This window comes from Sinohyriopsis cumingii, chromosome 14 (assembly GCF_028554795.1).
Source record: "Sinohyriopsis cumingii isolate HCF-2022 chromosome 14, ASM2855479v2, whole genome shotgun sequence".
NCBI lineage: Eukaryota > Metazoa > Mollusca > Bivalvia > Unionida > Unionidae > Sinohyriopsis > Sinohyriopsis cumingii.
This window is the reverse complement of record NC_142974.1, coordinates 19,135,269-19,153,922: the sequence shown is the minus strand read 5'-3', so window position 1 is coordinate 19,153,922 and position 18,654 is coordinate 19,135,269. Positions and strand designations below refer to the sequence as shown.

Genomic DNA, 18,654 nt, shown 5'->3' with positions numbered 1-18,654 from the left:
ATGAACATATGTGTTTTCGTGCGTATGCATAGCATAATAAATGAACATGTGTCTCTGTGTGTATGCATAGCATAATGAATGAACATGTGTCTTTGTGTGTATGCATAGCATAATGAATGAACATATGTGTTTTTGTGTGTATGCATAGCATAATGAATGAACATATGTGTTTTTGTGTGTATGCATAGCATAATGAATGAACGTATGTGTCTGTGTGTATGCATAGCATAATGAATGAACATGTGTCTTTGTGTGTATGCATAGCATAATGAATGAACATATGTGTTTTTGTGTGTATGCATAGCATAATGAATGAACATATGTGTCTGTGTGTATGCATAGCATATGAATGAACATATGTGTCTTTGTGTGTATGCATAGCATAATGAATGAACATGTGTCTTTGTGTGTATACATAGCATAATGAATGAACATATGTGTCTTTGTATGTATACATAACATAATGAATGAATATGTGTCTGTGTGTATACATAGCATAATGAATGAACTTATGTATCTTTGTATGTATACATAGCATAATGAATAAACAGGTGTCTTTGTATACATAGCATAATGAATGAACACGTGTCTTTATATGTATGCATAGCATAATGAATAAACAGGTGTCTTTGTATGTATACATAGCATAATGAATGAACAGATGTGTCTTTATATTTATACATAGCATAATGAATGAACATATGTGTCTTTGTATGTATACATAGCATAATGAATGAACATACGTCTTTGTATGTATACATAGCATAATGAATGAACATATGTGTGTCTTTGTATGTATACATAGAACATGTGTTTCTTTGTATGTACACTTAGGATAATGAATGAACATATGTCTCTTTGTAAGTATACATAGCATAATGAATGAACAGGTGTCTTTGTATGTACACATAGCATAATGAATGAACATATGTGTCTTTGTATGTACACATAGCATAATGAATGAACATGTGTTTTTGTAAGTATGCATAGCATAATGAATGATCATGTGTCTTTGTAAGTATACATAGCATAATGAATGAACAGGTGTCTTTGTATGTACACATAGCATAATGAATGAACATGTGTCTTTGTATGTACACATAGCATAATGAATGAACATGTCTTTGTATGTACACATAGCATAATGAATGAACATATGTGTCTTTGTATGTATACATAGCATAATGAATGATCATGTGTCTTTGTATGTACACATAGCATAATGAATGAACATATGTGTCTTTGTATGTATACATAGCATAATGAATGAACATATGTGTCTTTGTATGTATACATAGCATAATGAATGAACATATGTCTTTGTGTGTATACATAACATAATGAATGAACTTGTGTCTTTGTATGTATACATAGCATAATGAATGAACATATGTGTGTCTTTGTATGTATACATAGAACATGTGTTTCTTTGTAGGTACACATACCATAATGAATGAACATATGTGTGTCTTTGTATGTATACATAGAACATGTGTTTCTTTGTATGTACACATAGCATAATGAATGATCATATGTGTCTTTGTATGTACACATAGCATAATGAATGAACATGTCTTTGTATGTATACATAGCATAATGAATGAACATGTGTCTTTGTGTGTATACATAGCATAATGAATGAACATGTGTCTTTGTATGTATACATAGCATAATGAATGAACATATGTGTGTCTTTGTATGTATACATAGAACATGTGTTTCTTTGTATGTACACATAGCATAATGAATGAACATATGTGTCTTTGTATGTATACATAGCATAATGAATGATCATGTGTCTTTGTAAGTATGCATAGCATAATGAATGAACATATGTCTTTGTGTGTATACATAGCATAATGAATGAACATGTGTCTTTGTATGTATACATAGCATAATGAATGAACATGTGTCTGTGTGTATACATAGCATAATGAATGAACTTATGTGTCTTTGTATGTATACATAGCATAATGAATGAACATGTGTCTTTGTATTTATACATAGCATAATGAATGAACATATGTGTCTTTGTATGTATACATAGAACATGTGTTTCTTTGTATGTACACATAGCATAATGAATGAACATATGTGTCTTTGTATGTATGCATAGCATAATGAATGAACACGTGTCTTTGTATGTATGCATAGCATAATGAATGAACATATGTGTCTTTGTGTGTATACATAGCATAATGAATGAACATATGTCTTTGTGTGTATACATAGCATAATGAATGAACATATGTCTTTGTATGTATACATAGCATAATGAATGAACATGTGTCTGTGTGTATACATAGCATGATGAATGAACTTATGTGTCTTTGTATGTATACATAGCATAATGAATGAACATGTGTCTTTGTATGTATACATAGCATAATGAATGAACATATGTGTCTTTGTATGTATACATAGAACATGTGTTTCTTTGTATGTACACATAGCATAATGAATGAACATATGTGTCTTTGTATGTATGCATAGCATAATGAATGAACATATGTGTCTTTGTATGTATGCATAGCATAATGAATGAACATATGTGTCTTTGTGTGTATACATAGCATAATGAATGAACATATGTCTTTGTGTGTATACATAGCATAATGAATGAACATATGTCTTTGTATGTATGCATAGCATAATGAATAAACATTTGTGTCTTTGTATGCATACATAGCATAATGAATTAATATCTCTGATTGACTACTATACTATTAATATATATTATTGACTGCTGTTCCTTTAATATCTCTATTATTGACTACTATTCTTTTAATATCTCTATTAATGACTACTATTCTTTAATATCTCTATTATTGACTACTATTCTTTTCATATCACTATTATTGACTACTATTCTTTTAATGTCACTATTATTGACTACTATTCTTCATTAAGCAAATCCATCATTTTAAATCATATTTACATGATTATCATTCTCTTAATTTCTTTTTCATTTAGCTCCTGCTTAGAAACTTTTCAAAAACCTTTATTTTTGTCCATTTGGGTTTTTTGGCATCTGGTTAGACTTCTAAACAGACCTTTTTTCCTTTTCCCTTGACACAAGTTAAAATTTTGTCTTCTTCTACATGTCATATATTTTCTTAGACTTTCTCTTTCTTTTTTTTTGTAGTTGCGTGTTCGTCTGTTAGTATTCTCATAATCTTGCCAGCCACACATTATGACCTGAAAGGTACCAATTCTCAGTACACAAATAAGAAACTTTTTATCTTATAAGGATGGAGTAAGGCCAGGCAAATGAAAGTTGTAACCATAGGCAAACTACATTCTGTGCACATTCATCATCTATTTCTAAATGTGTATCACCTGTTTCTAAATGTCTAACACCAACACCTATTTCTAAATGTGTAACACCTGTTTCTAAATATGTAACACAGACACCTGTTTCTAAATGTGTAACATTGACACCTGTTTCTAAATGTGTATCACCCATTTCTAAATGTGTAACACCTGTTTCTAAATATGTAACACAGACACCTGTTTCTAAATGTGTAACATTGACACTTGTTTCTAAATGTGTATCACCCATTTCTAAATGTGTAATACCTGTTTTTAAATGTGTATCACCTGTTTCTAAATGTCAAACACCAACACCTGTTTCTAAATGTGTAACACAGACACCTGTTTCTAAATGTGTAACACTGACACCTGTTTCTAAATGTCTAACACTGACACCTGCTTCTAAATGTGTAACAAAGACACGTTTCTAAATGTATGACACCTGTTTCTAAATGTGTAACATCAACACGTGTTTCTAAATGTGTAACACAGACACCTGTTTCAAAATGTGTAACACAGACACCTGTTTCTAAATGTGTAACACTGACACCTATTTCTAAATGTGTAACACCTGGCTCTCTGATCTTGTCCTATACATTATCCTCATATTTTCTCTGATTCCCTTGAATAGAAGATTGTACTTTGTGTTGTTACAGGTGTCAGATTGATTCATTTATGCCTTGTAATTTTGATCCTGGTCTTTATGAGTATTTTGAGGTTTTTTCCCTGCTGTTTTCTTCTGTTTCCTTTACTTTCTCACAGTGAAACTTGATGGGTTTTTTTTTCAGTCATGTACCCTTTCAGAGAAACTGGAATATTTTTTGTTCAATGACATTTAACTTCTCATAGTGAAACTGGAATCTTTTTTTCCCATGTCATCTATCCTTCTCAGTGATTCTATGAATATTTGATTTGTATGGTAATGCTTTATTTCATTCCTCTTATTTCTTACTGCATTTCATTAAAAATACTTGTAGACTTGATATCCGTCTTTAAAAAACTTAAAGAAATTATTTCATCCATCTCAGCAAACATTTTGTTGATTTTGTGGCATAATTTATTTCATTTATCTCCAAATTCGCCCATTTTGCTACTTTCAGCTTTGCTCTTGGGTTTGGATTCTTTCCTCTTGTCTATGTGTTTATCTCCTGTCTCTATGTTTCTTTTTGAACTATAAGTAGTACTTTTGCGACACCTGAAGTGATTACCTCAATGTAGTCATGCTGATAAAAGTTTCTATTAGTATCAAACGTTTCCAATGCTACAGGATGTACATAATGATGTGTGGGGTATTGGAGCATAACAAGTTCACGAACTGCCCATTTCTGTTTTGTTTTGTATTTTGTAATGTGAGAATACAAGATTTATTTCTAATACATAGGAATCATTGTGATAAATGTCTTCACAATATGAAAAATGTTACTTGCACCGATATTTTATGACCTTATGTTCATGTCATGTCTGGTACCCACTGTACATGAAGCCCCATGTAGTACCAATGTTCATTTATCATTATTGTCAAACCTGGATGTAATCCAGGTTATTCAACAGCTTTTGCACTTATCTTTTAGTCTAACATCATTGGCAAGTGATTTTAATGTGCCCATCGAATGGCAAAGCATTTTGTGACAATATTTTTGATCTGTCTAATATTAGTTTTGCTTCTGCCTAATAGTTTGCCACCATCTATTTTACAAATCAGATCAAAAGTTCAATGATCAATGTCACTTTGAAAGAAGAAATATGGTGTCTGCATAATAACTTGAGTTGCACACATCAGCAGTTGCCAAATTTTGTTGATAGGTTACACATGGGTAAGGAAAACCTTTCATTTTTGGGATCAAAAGGTCAAAGGTTAAGGTGAGTGAATGAAAGGAAAAAAATGGTTTTTGCACTAAAACTAAAGTTATCCTCCATCTGTAATTACAAATATTTCTGATGAAATGCACATGGGATAAGGAAGAGCTGTTGATTTTTGGCTCAAAAAGGACAAAGATTTCCACCCTGAGTGAAGAATGTGATTTTCACACAATAACTATTCTCTATCATTTGAGGTTACCAATCTTTATGGATAGGTTGCATTTGGTGTGTGGAAGACCCACTGATCATGGTTTCCAAGGTAAAAGGTCAAAATCGCTTTGAAAGAATAAAACTTGTTTCTACACAATAACATCAGTTATATATCACATACAAGGTCCAGAATTTGTGGATGGTTTGCAATTAGGGTAAGGATGAATCCTTTCAATTTAGGGGCCATAAAGGTCAAATGTCAAGGTCAATAAATGAACGAAGAAAAAGGTTATACTTAAAATTATTTATCTGGATAGAAGACTGTTTAATATGGGGCAGGGTACTCACAGTACTCTCGTACTTATCCAGTCAACAAGATTAAACTGTACCTTTACAAAATTGGACTGTACATTTACCCAGTGAACAAGAACAGACTTCAATTTTACCAAAAGAACAAGAGCAGGCTGTACATTTACTGAGTGAACAAGTACAGGCTGTACATTTACCGAGTGAACAAAATCAGACTGTACATTTACCTAAATACTATATTAAACTACATTTACAAGATCAGACTGTTCATTTACCTAATGAACAGGATTAGACTCTACATTTATCATTCATCTAATGTAGAAAATTACTCAACATTTACCCGGTGAACAAGATTGAACTGTACACATACCCAGTTAACAACATTAGACTATGTTGACGCAATGAAAAACAGCAGTCTGTGCATTTAATCAGCTAACAAGATCAGATTTTGTACATTTACCCATTTAACATGATCATAACCATACATACTATATATTTACCCACTGAGCAAGATCAGATTGTACATTTACTCAATAAATTTAGATTGTACATTTACTTCATAAAAATTATTAATAATGACCTTATTTAAAGAGAGTAACACAATTAGCTAAGAACTAATCTACCTTGAGGCCCTCATACAAAGGAATTTTTTTATTTTAGTTGCATCTCTGAGGCCACTGGATATATTGGGTTTGGAAGAAGAAAATAAAGTGGGCATTTCTAATCTCAACTGGAATACTATTCCAGAGCAAAGTTCCAGAGTATTGGAAAATGTTTTAAAATAATTTTTTATTTGGTTTGGGAATTTTATACTGTTTCAATGACATGGATCGCAGGTGGGGAGTATTGCCAGGTAGCCTGTACTTGAATAGTGATTGTAAATATTCAGGAGCACTATTATTGGATATCCTGTACATTAATTTGGCTTTTCTCAAACATATTCGGTCATTAATAGGTAATATTTTTTACCTACCAGCTAAATTTTCCTTGCTTTCTTTCTGGATTGATACTAACCCAAATGCTCTTTTTTGAAGATGTGCCTGCTTTGCAAAGTTTTTATCATTTGAATTACCCCATACTGTATTACAGTAGTCTAAATAGAGTTGTATGTAACTGTTATAAAATAGTTTTTCTGTGCCTTTCAGGGAGAAAATTTCTTATCGTTCCGAGATGCCATAAACTTTAACTGGCTTTTTTACTGATATGTTTGATATGTTCAGTCCTATATAGATTATTGTCTACCAAAATACCAAGTGGTCTATCATGACAGACCATTTGCAAATTGTATCCTTCAATGTCAGACATAGTTCATCACTATGAAGATTTGTCCATTTTTGCCATGTTGAGATAAGTAATATTTTAGTTTTACCAGTAGTTGCCACCATGCCATTGCATTTGCACCAGTTGTCAGTTTTTGTTTAGGGCATTCTGTAAAGAAATTTCGAGTTCGTGTTTTTTGTTGTTGATGTCTGACAATGAAACATGGGAACCGTTAGACTGTACATTTACCTAGTGTATACATTTAGACTGTACTTATTGTAGAACTACATTCACATGTAATGTAGTTTTATGTTTTTGACAGGGAATTGTACTGACTGTGGCCTGATGGTGATGATTATTATGGACTTTTTCATTTATCAAATTGTCTTTTGACCGAATGAACAAGATCTGACAGACTGTACTTTTACACATGTTACAAATGAGATTAGTCAAGTACCCAATTAGCAAGAACAGACTGTACATTTACCTGTTTATCAAAAACAGACTGTACACTTACCCATTTAACAAGAACAGACTGTACATTTACCCATGTAACAGATAAGATTATTCAAGTACCCAATTAGCAAGAACAGACTGTACATTTACCCGTTTATCAAAAACAGACTGTACATTTACCCGTTTATCAAAAACAGACTGTACATTTACCCAGTTAACAAGAACAGACTGTACATTTACCAATTTATCAAAAACAGACTGTACACTTACCCATTTAACAAGAGCGGACTGTCTGCTTACCCAGTTAACAAGAACAGATTTTATACTTAACCAATTTAACGAGAACAGACTGTACATTTACCAACAGAAAAAGACAAAACTGTACTTTTACCATTTTAACAAGAAGAGAATATACAAGTACCCAGTTAAAAAGAGTATACAGTACATTTACCCAGTGAACAAGAACAGACTGTACATTTACCCAATGAACAAGAGCAGACTGTACATTTACGCATTGAACAAGATTATACTGTACATTTGCTCTATGAAAAAGATTCAGATGTACATTTACCAATTGAACAAGATCAGACTGCACATTTACCCTAGGATCAAGATTGTACTGTACATTTACCCAAGGAATAAGATAAGACTGTACATTTACCAAAGAAACCAGATCAGACTACATTTACCCAAGGAACAAGATCAGACTGTATGTTTACCCAAGGAACAAGATCAGACTGTACATTTACCCGAGGAACAAGATCAGACTGCACATTTACCCAAGGAACAAGATCAGACTATGTTTACCCAAGGAACAAGATCAGACTGTATGTTTACCCAAGGAACAAGATCAGACTGTATATTTACACAAGGAATAAGATCAGACTGTACATTTACCAAAGAAACCAGTTTAGACTGTATATTTACCAAAGACACCAGATTAGACTCTACATTTACCCAAGGAACACAATCAGACTGTACATTTACCCAAGGAATAAGATCAGACTGTATATTTACCCAAGGAATAAGATCAGACTGTACATTTACCAAAGAAACCAGATTAGACTACATTTACCGAAGGAATAAGATCAGACTGTACATTGATCCAGTAGATAAGATTAGACTATAGGCACTTATAGCATCTTATTCATCTCTCATCATGTGATTTTTTGTTTTTGACAGGGGATTGTATGGATTGTGGTTTGATGGCGATCTTTATCATGGACGTAACAACCATTGTGAGACATATGACAACGATCCTCTGACCACACAAGAAGATTTTGTTGTCAAGGCACTGGAAGCATGGGCTTTTGTATCGGATTGAAGATTTTGTTGTCAGAACACTAGATTGAAGACTTTTCACAGTCAAGCAAGCCAAAGAATTGTGTAAATACTGAAGACTTACATCCATTTGAGTTGGATTAATTTTCCAGGAGTTTGGTTTGGAAAGAGACAATAATGACATGAATGGGACTGCAATTTTCAGAATGAGGATGTAAATGTCAGTGATGCATAGTGATTCACTGTGAGGCCATGTATATAATTACATAGAAGAGACAAATTCACTTTTTATATGCATTGTACTATGCCTTTATTTATTTCAGGCATTGCAGTAAGTGGGCCACTCATCAAGAAGTATAGTGGATTTTATATATATGCTGTATTCTGTTTATGCATAACCAAGATGTGTAAAACTTATATTAGTTAGCAGGGTTAAAAAGTGTGAGATATCTTTTCATTTCTCTGCCCTTTGCATTCTCTTACATGTCATGCAATATTTCTCCAGGACAATTTTGGAATGACATGCTTCGAAACTTGAGGTATTTATACTGATTGTTTTTATGACTGTTTCTTAAAAACTTAAGGTACATTTATGCATTTTTATGACTATTGCTTTGGGTTGTACTATTTATTAATACATGCTACACTGAGATGGCAGTTATTAGAAAAATATATGCCATGGTACTCTGATCACTCTAAAGAGTTTTCAGGAAACGGGAACAAAATTTCTAATTAAATATATGTAGCAAGATCCCTAATTACATATGCAAATAATTATTCCAAGTTGAAAGTGCCTTTCCAGTGTGCCAAGTATGTTTTACTGGAACTGCCAATAAAACTTAAGGCACGTATACTGATAGTTTTGAACGACTATTTCTTAAAACCTTTGGATATATATACTGGTAGTTTAAATCAAGTACAGTACAGATGGTCATTGTATGAAGGGTTTAAAGGTTGTTCTTTATATAACAGTGGACCAGGAACATATAAAAATAATCTTGGTAACTTTCAACTCCACGTTAAGGTTTTATATCTTCTGAGAAACCTTTTGTCGGTACTGTTAATGAAGAAGAGTTGGACAAATTTTGTTAAATCTTTAACTGTCACTGTTTGTCTCACTGTCTGTCTTCTGTCGGTCTCACTGTAGAGCTTACCTTAGGAAAAGTTAAACCTAGTGCTTACTTTGATGTTTGTGTATGTGTCCTTCAGTGCATGCCAAAAGCTTTGGAGCTGGTTTGACATTTACGGCACCAGTTTCCAAAGCTCAGGAGGCCGAAAGCTCCGAGGCTGGCTTGACATGTACAACACCACCTTGCCAAAAGCTTAGTAGCAGGCTTCACATGTAGGCCAAGACAAACTTCTTGTGTAGATTTGTTGTCAAACACGGTTGTCAGTTAAAATTGCACATTTTGAACTACATCATATCATTCAAACCATCAGCAAATTTTTGTCAAACAGTACTTGTTACCCTCTCATTAAGCCCATTACCTAAATGCTTTGAAACTGAATAGGTTACACTTTTACCAGGAACTTTCCAAGCCACTGTCCAGTAGAAGAATATGAAACCAGATTTCTTGTAACTGTTTGACCTAGTTTAGCATAATTTCCATTAGAAAAGCTCTGGTTAATAATCTTTAATTTGTACCAAAGATATATGTGATTGAAATATGACCATTGCAGGAAAAAAGTCATGTTTTGAACTAACATTGCCTGGATTCACAAATTTATACCTGTTGTTTTTGCCTTATTTTGCCTTTTATGTTTTTGTTTACTTTTAGAAAAGATTAATCTTTAAAACATTGCTATTTCTATGTCCTTATTTCTCTCTGAAGACTTCTGACTCCATCTGACATTAAAATGTTATCATCATTAGTACATGTGCAGTATTACTAAAGTTTATTTTATATTATTTTGTTTTCTTTATTTCTCCTTTTAAGAAGCTCAGAAGGACCACCTTAGAACATTTTTTTTTTAAAGTAACGGGTTGGCTTATCATTTGATAAAGCTCTTATATTATGAATATTGCTAAAGTTGGGGGTGGGCAGCAGGGGTTATTATCACAATATCACAGTAAATAACATATATACTCACAAGTCAAGGCCAACTGCAAATAACATAGACCCTGATCTGCCAATGCATGAAGTATCAACAGATCATGGTCTGTTATTTGTTTTACTGATTACTGTTAACAAACTGCATAGATCCAGATCTGGTGGTACACTATGCAATGGCAGATCTAGGTCTGTGCAGTTGGTTTTGACTTGTGAGCATAAACAGTAACTGACTAGTGCTTGCAAAGGCTGTCAAGTAAATTGAATACACAATACTGAAGTTTATCTCACTTATATTCCTGTGTGTTTTGTATATAGTGAAGTAAATTCAGCTTTCTTTTTTAATGACGTGTATTCCATATATTGCCAATATATGTACATACAGTTAATTTGTAGCAAAGATTGACCTTAAATATTGTCATTCCACATAATCAATTGGTAGTATGCAACATGTATTGATATTGGATTTAAGACATGTACTGTAAGATTTTCATGGTTGGGTTTTTATCAATGTGTAAATTTTACCTAATTACTCACAAAGTAAATAAAGTTGATAATACTGTACAAGTACTGATGATGATAATATTTCAATATCAGATGGAGTCAGAAGTCTTCATGACATTACGTTAACTTTGTGAGTGATCAGGTAAAATTTACACATCGATAAATACCCAACCATGATCATTTAATTGGTCTTTATTTACTTTGTGAGTGATAAGGTAAAATTTACACATCGATAAATACCCAGCCATGATAATTTAATCCTTATAATTCCAATTTCATCTTTTCTTTTGTCAAATCAACTAATTCCATCAATTCATTTCAGTTTAAGTAGTTTGTACTTTCCTTTCATTTGCCGCTTCACATTGCTCATAATACATAATCTGTACAGAATCACAATAACATATTGACTACTGTCACAGTTACATTTATTCAGACCTTTAATTATAATGGATTTTATCAATGAACAGCATGGAAATATGAACAAGATGATGCTATCCCTTACTAACATAAAGGTAACAATTAAATAAATTGTATACAGGAATAGCATTTTATATCATTCTTAACAGCGTTAATTCTTGTGAAGACCCATTCTGTGATCTAATGTCAAATGAAATTTAACTACTGTCACAATTATGTTTATTCGGGAACTTCATACTTGACACTTAATGGCTACCCATGGTGTCGGCACTTTTCTTTTCATATAAAAAAAGTAAGTCTTTCTTAATTTTAGTCTGTCCTATACAGGAATAACATTTAAATCTTTTCATCAGCGTTAATACTAAACAAGACCCTTTCAGTTATCTAATGTGAAATTAAATGTGCAGTTGCTAAATGTATAGTTGCTCACAAAACTGACCTTATGTTTTCTTTGGTTGCATAGTTGAGTGCTGGAAGGAGTTCATGACTACACATCCAGAATAATTTAAATTAGCAAAACAATCACCTTTATGGATTATTATATACGTTTTTGAATTGTGTTAAGTCACATTTGTGGAGATGGTAGTTCTACCATTTAAAAACTTTATTCAGTCTTTGAATAATGGTCTCATAAATATTTGTTTATATGTTTGTGTAAGTGGTCATATCACACCATGCCACCAATACCCACACGTTTTTTAAATAAGCAAACAAAATTAAAAGTATTACCATTGAAAATGCCAATTTCCCATTTTGTGTTTCATTTAATAGCCTCTGAGTACTGATTTATTTCAATAGCTTTTAAGTTCTCCTCAGATAATTTCTTGAGTCTTGGTTTATATCCCTCAGTGGCCATCAATCTCTGTTGTTCTGTTTCATTTTCAGTATTTGTAACATCATCACATTATTTTCAAATCCATCTTCATCTGCTTCAATTGCTGCATTTATTTCTTTTAATTCCTTGTCATCTAGATGTTCAAAAAATCTGCCATTTTGCGCGACTATGTAGCAGACAAATGCCAGATTGTTTATTTATATTACAAACAGTGCAAAAGCTGAAAGTAGTCCCAGAATTTATTGATGTGTAAAAAATTCCAGATCAGTATCACATGACTGTTTACAGCCATCGTATTGCAGAAAATCCATTTCAGTTATAAAAATTAGAATTATATAATCATAAATCTCTTGTGATTAATTCTGAATAATAGGACCATCTTCAGTTTTTAGATGACTTTAGTTAATTTCTGTCCCAAAATATAATTTCCAATACTCACACCACCTACTTGGTACAGAAGTATCAGATGGGCCCTCTGGGTTTATTATTAGAAAAATGCTTTTTTATTTTTTTTTATTTTTATTGTAGACTTTTTATTTTCTAATTTATTTTACTGACATTATGCTGGCTTAATATCATACAAATTATCATGAGTGTGTTAAACAGTTATTTAGTTTGCTTTTTTTCCTCAGACGTCTCAATGCATATTTAAAGATTATTCCCCAAAGTTTATAGAGATATCAATGAAGTTTGATTTCTGATAATATGTAAAAAGTTTCAATGATGATAATTCACTACTTTCATAGTAAGATATTATTACTCTAAGATGGATTATGTGTATTGTTGTATTAATGCAATATATGTTTGCAGTTGTTTTCCAGAATTGACCCTAATTATTTCTTGATGATAATTGCTTTGAATGTGTACATGTTATTGTATTAAATTTGATTAACTTTCATTGTTTTTCAGTATTTTGTTTGTTGCCAGGATTATTAGAAACATAGTTGGATAGATAGATATATACTGGAATTTTACTTATTTTTACATATATCTTTCTGAGGCTTTGCCAAAAAATCATTTGTTCATCAGTGCTAAAGTCTCTCAATCATTTCCTTTAATAGGTCATTATTTGTAGAGTCATCATTGGGGAAGCCATCTTGTCATTTCTTTGGATGGGTCATTATTTGTAGAGTCATCATTGGGGAAGCCATCTTATAATTTCTTTGGATGGTTCATTACTTTTAGGGTCATCATTGGGGAAGCTATCTTATAATTTCTTTGGATGGGTCATTACTTTTAGGGTCATCATTGGGGAAGCTATCTTATAATTTCCTTGGATGGGTCATTACTTTTAGGGTCATCATTGGGGAAGCTATCTTATAATTTCTTTGGATGAATTATTAGTTTTTAGAGTCATCATTGGGGAAGCCATCTTATCATTTCTTTGGAAGGGTCATTACTTTTAGGGTCATCATTAGGGAAGCTATCTTATAATTTCTTTGGATGGGTCATTACTTTTAGGGTCATCATTGGGGAAGCTATCTTATTTCTTTGGATGAATTATTAGTTTTTAGAGTCATCATTGGGGAAGCCATCTTATCATTTCCTTGGATGGGTCATTACTTTTAGGGTCATCTTATAATTTCCTTGGATGGGTCATTTTTTTGTAGAGTCATCATTGGGGAAGCCATCTTATCATTTCCTTGGATGGGTCAGTACTTGTAGAGTCATCATTGGGGAAGCCATCTTATTTCCATGGATGGGTCATTACTTTTAGAGAGTCATCTTTGAGGAAGCCATCTTGTCATTTCCTGGGATGGGTCATTACTTCTAGAGTCATCATTGGGGAAGCCATCTTATCATTTTCTTGGATGGGTCATTACTTTTAGAGTCATCATTGGGGAAGCCATCTTATCATTTCCTTGGATGGGTCATTACTTGTAGAGTCATCAGTGGGGAAGCCATCTTATCATTTCCTTGGATGGGTCATTACTTTTAGAGTCATCATTGTGGGAGGCATCACATCATTTCCTTGGATGGGTCATTATTGGTAGAGTCATCATTGGGGAAGCCATCTTATCATTTCCTTGGATGGGTCATTACTTTTAGGGTCATCATGGGGGAAGTTATCTTATAATTTTCTTGGATGGGTCATTACTTGTAGAGTCATCTTTGGGGAAGCCATCTTATCATTTCCTTGGATGGGTCATTGTAAAGTCATCATTGGGGAAGCCATTTTATCATTTCTTCAGATGAATTATTAGTTTTAGAGTCATCGTTGGGGAAGCCTTTAATGGGTCATTACTTGTAGAGACATCATTGTGGAAGCCATCTTGTCATTTCCTTGGATGGGTCATTACTTGTAGAGTCATCATTGTGGAAGCCATCTTATCATTTCCTTGGATGGGTCAGTACTTTTAGAGTCGTCATTGGGGAAGCAATCTCATCATTTCCTTGGTTGGGTCATTGCTGGTAGAGTCATCATTGGGTAAGCCATCTTATCATTTCCTTGGATGGGTCATTACTTTTAGGGTCATCATTGGGGAAGCCATCTTGTTATTTCCTTGGATGGGTCATTATTGGTAGAGTCATCATTGGGGAAGCTATCTTATCATTTCTTTGGATGAATTATTCATTTTTAAAGTCATCATCGAGGAAGCCATCTTATCATTTCCTTGGATAGGTCATTACTTTTAGGGTCATCATTGGGGAAGCCATCTTGTTATTTCCTTAGATGGGTCATTATTGGTAGAGTCATCATTGGGGAAGCTATCTTATTGTTTCTTTGGATGAATTATTCATTTTTAGAGTCATCATTGGGGAAGTCATCTTATCATTTCTTTGGATGGATAATTGTTGTAGTCTTTAAATTTATTATTTGTTGCAAGGATGAAATCCATGAAAATTGGTACCCCACAAAAAATACTGAATTGACAGTAGATTAAAGTAAAAATATACTCTGTTGTTTTCCTACATGCTTACTACATCCAATTTTCGACAAACTTGCCTTCCTATGAGTTGATATTTCTTTTTCCATGTGATAATGGATTTATGGTTTATCAAAGTGGAAACTTCTCCATTGCGGGACTTGAGGAGTCTGGTCTTGTAAGTATACAGGTCATACTTAGATGATTGCCATAAAGCTTTACACACACATTCATCCCAGTGTCTGGTTGGTCCTAAATGAAAATGTAGCTGCGATGATGACCATTACGGACAGCACAGTGACCATTATAATATTTGGTTATCATTAATCAACTTGCAAGGAAGGTCATATCTACATGGACGTTTCACTAAATGACTTTGATGATTCTAGTTGTCATAGCTGCAAATGGTGCCAATCTGGCATCCTGTTCTGTAGAAAAATAACTTGTATATGACTTGAAGGTAATTTGTACTCATTACTTATAATGACATATAGGTGAAAGATTAAGAATTTTGGGTTTAAATTAGGTATTTCACTAACAAATCGTGTATACTGTACTTATTTATAATTGAAATGTTTGCCACTCATTGACTACACTTATAATTCACTTCTGAATGAAAGCAGGTGAATGGTTAGCAATTTTATATTCAAATTGTGTATTTCACATTTGAATATAGTATGCTGCACTTACAACTGAAGTTTAAGTCATTCACTTTCTACCCTTTTATGTGATATAAGAACGAACTACTGCTAAATTTAATGAATTTAGGTTCTAAAAGTCAAACCTACCCCAGCCCTGGCTTAACAAGAAATTGTGTCCTCATGTAAATAGGAGTCATGAGTTGATAGGATGGCTTTCTATTAGCTGTGACCTTATGAAAATCTTGTACACTTTTATTTGAAAGAGGGGGCCCCGAGTGGCCAAATGGTCTAAAGCGCTCACCATTATAGATCACTGCCATCTCACCTTTGTCTGCCTCGGTTCGAGTCGCGGGTTTGGCCCATGTTGGTATGTGAGAAAGCTTGCCAGTAGTTTCTCGTGGGTTGGTGGTTCTTTCTTGGGTTTTCCCGGGTTCTTCCTCCACCATTAATACTAGCCGCCATGTATAGCCTATCTTGTGCTGAAAAATGGCGTTAAACCTAACAACATTTGAAAGAAAGTTTTGACTCAGTGGTGGCAGTGTATTCAGTAGCTGTTTTTCAAAATTTGATGGCTGATCAAGAAATGGTATCCTAAATTCCAACCATCAACCTTGTCAGTCCAAGGATATTTGTGCTGGAAAACAAATAATGAACAAAACAAAACCATGATAGAGAGTTAGTCAGGATAACACTATTCCACAGTCAGAGACTGACATGGTTTAGAAATATAAGAGGTAACATGGCCAAGTCTAAGTTATGACTGCATTTTCCATAGAAAACTTTCTGGCACTAGATTTTGCCATTGAAACATCTTTTTGACGTCAAATAATTTTCAACTTTACAAGAAATATATCTATGATATCATTAGAATTTGCACAGTGGAACATTGAGCACTAAGTAACATTGTTTTAAATGAATTATACAACAATTACTTATTGCTTTGTTTTTAAGTGAATTATACAACAATTACTTATTGCTTTGTTTTTTAAGGTGGGTCCTAAATTTGTGGTTGTTCATGCACACGCTAATGCAAAATGCTTTTTTTCTAGTAACAGTAACTAGTATACCAGCACTATAGACAGTAACTATTATACTATTATACTAGTATGGTAGATTAACTGTTATACTTGTATTACCGATTGAGTAACTAGTATAATAGTATGGTGGACAGAGCAAGTAATACACTAGTACTGTAGATAAACTATTATACTAGTGCTACGGACAGTAACTAGCATACTACTGCTGTAGGGAGAATAACTATTACACTAATACCATTGATAGAGTAACTAGTATACTAGTACTATAGACATTATACTAGCACTATAGATGATAACTAGTATGCTATTACTGTAGACAGTAACTAGCATACTTCTGCTGTAAATAGAGTATCTAATATACTAGTAAAAGAGATGGTAACTAGTAAATATGTACTGTTGACATAGTAACAAGCATAGTAGTACTAAGGCAGAATAACTAGCATACTAGTACCCTGACAGTAACTAGTATACTAGTACTATAGTCAGTAACTGATATTTTAGTACTGTAAACGGTTACTAGTATACTACTGCTGTAGACAGTAACTAGCATAATAGTACTGAGACAGAATAACTAGCATACTAGTACCATAGACAGTAACTGGTATACTAGTACTATTGTCAGTAATTGATATATTAATACTGTAGAGGGAATAACTAGTATAATAGTACTAAAAACAGTTACTAGTATGCTAATAATGTAGACAGAGTTACTAGTATACTGATGATGTAGACAGAGTAACTAGCATAGTAGTACTATAGACAGTAACTAGTATACTGTACTATAAAAAGAGTAACTAAGAAGATAAAAATTAGGAGAACAGAGATCAGATATTTTAAAAAAGCGAAGGTCTCCTTTAGTCATCACTTTTTTATATCCCAAAAGCATCTATTCCTCTTTACAAGATAGTTTATGATATGCATCAGAGTGGGTCTGAAACATGATATTTTTATAATCTTCAATTCCTGAACAAAATTAGAAATAGAAAAGGTTTTGTTTCTTTTTTCAATTTAGTATCAGATATATTTTGTTGTGCAGTAAAAGTTAAAACAATTGATTTATATTTTCACGTGTAGTTGCGCTTCTCGTGACAATATTATGCTTCTTGTACCTAACGACGAAACATACCGATGTTATCATTAACTCAGGAACGATGAAACATACCGATATTATCATTAACTCAGGAACGATAAAACATATCGATGTTATCATTAACTCGGGAACGATGAAACATACCGATGTTTATCATTAGGAACGATGAAACCTCGATGTTATTAAATCGGGAAGAGGAAATCTCAGTCTTATCATTAACTGGTAGAGAACATTTTATTATCAACTCTGGTAGAGAACATACCAATAATATCACTAACTATGATTACGAATAAATCATTTATTTTATTTTATTTCTTCTCCAATGAAAAGAGAACTGCACTCTTTTCATTGAAACTTAATGCATTAAAAGTACGTATTATGGAAAATGCTTGTAATTTTACGAAGCTTGACAAATGCGGCATGCTTTATCATTAATCTGCTTTACTTCTCTTTTTTAAGTTCTTGTCATAAAATAAGTATAATTGCAATGCTAGTTGCTGTTAAATGAAAGTAACATTTCCATTGGTCAGAATGTTACCACGTGATCAAATTGAATTGCGTTTATTTTTGTATGGACTGTAAAG

General features: G+C 32.9%; 1 protein-coding gene across 16 annotated transcripts in view; it reads left to right on the top strand.

Annotated features, from left to right (window-relative positions):
- LOC149783365 (oxidation resistance protein 1A-like) overlaps window positions 1-13,333 on the top strand; it is a 227,964-nt gene extending 214,631 nt beyond the window's left edge. For all 16 annotated transcript variants that reach the window (XM_089931584.1, XM_089931583.1, XM_089931585.1 and 13 more), the window contains one exon: window positions 8,530-13,333. In XM_089931584.1, coding sequence (XP_089787710.1) covers window positions 8,530-8,671 — 142 coding nt within the window. In that variant the 3' untranslated portion in view covers window positions 8,672-13,333. The remainder of the gene's footprint in view (window positions 1-8,529) is intronic.
- Window positions 13,334-18,654: the final 5,321 nt, after the last annotated feature.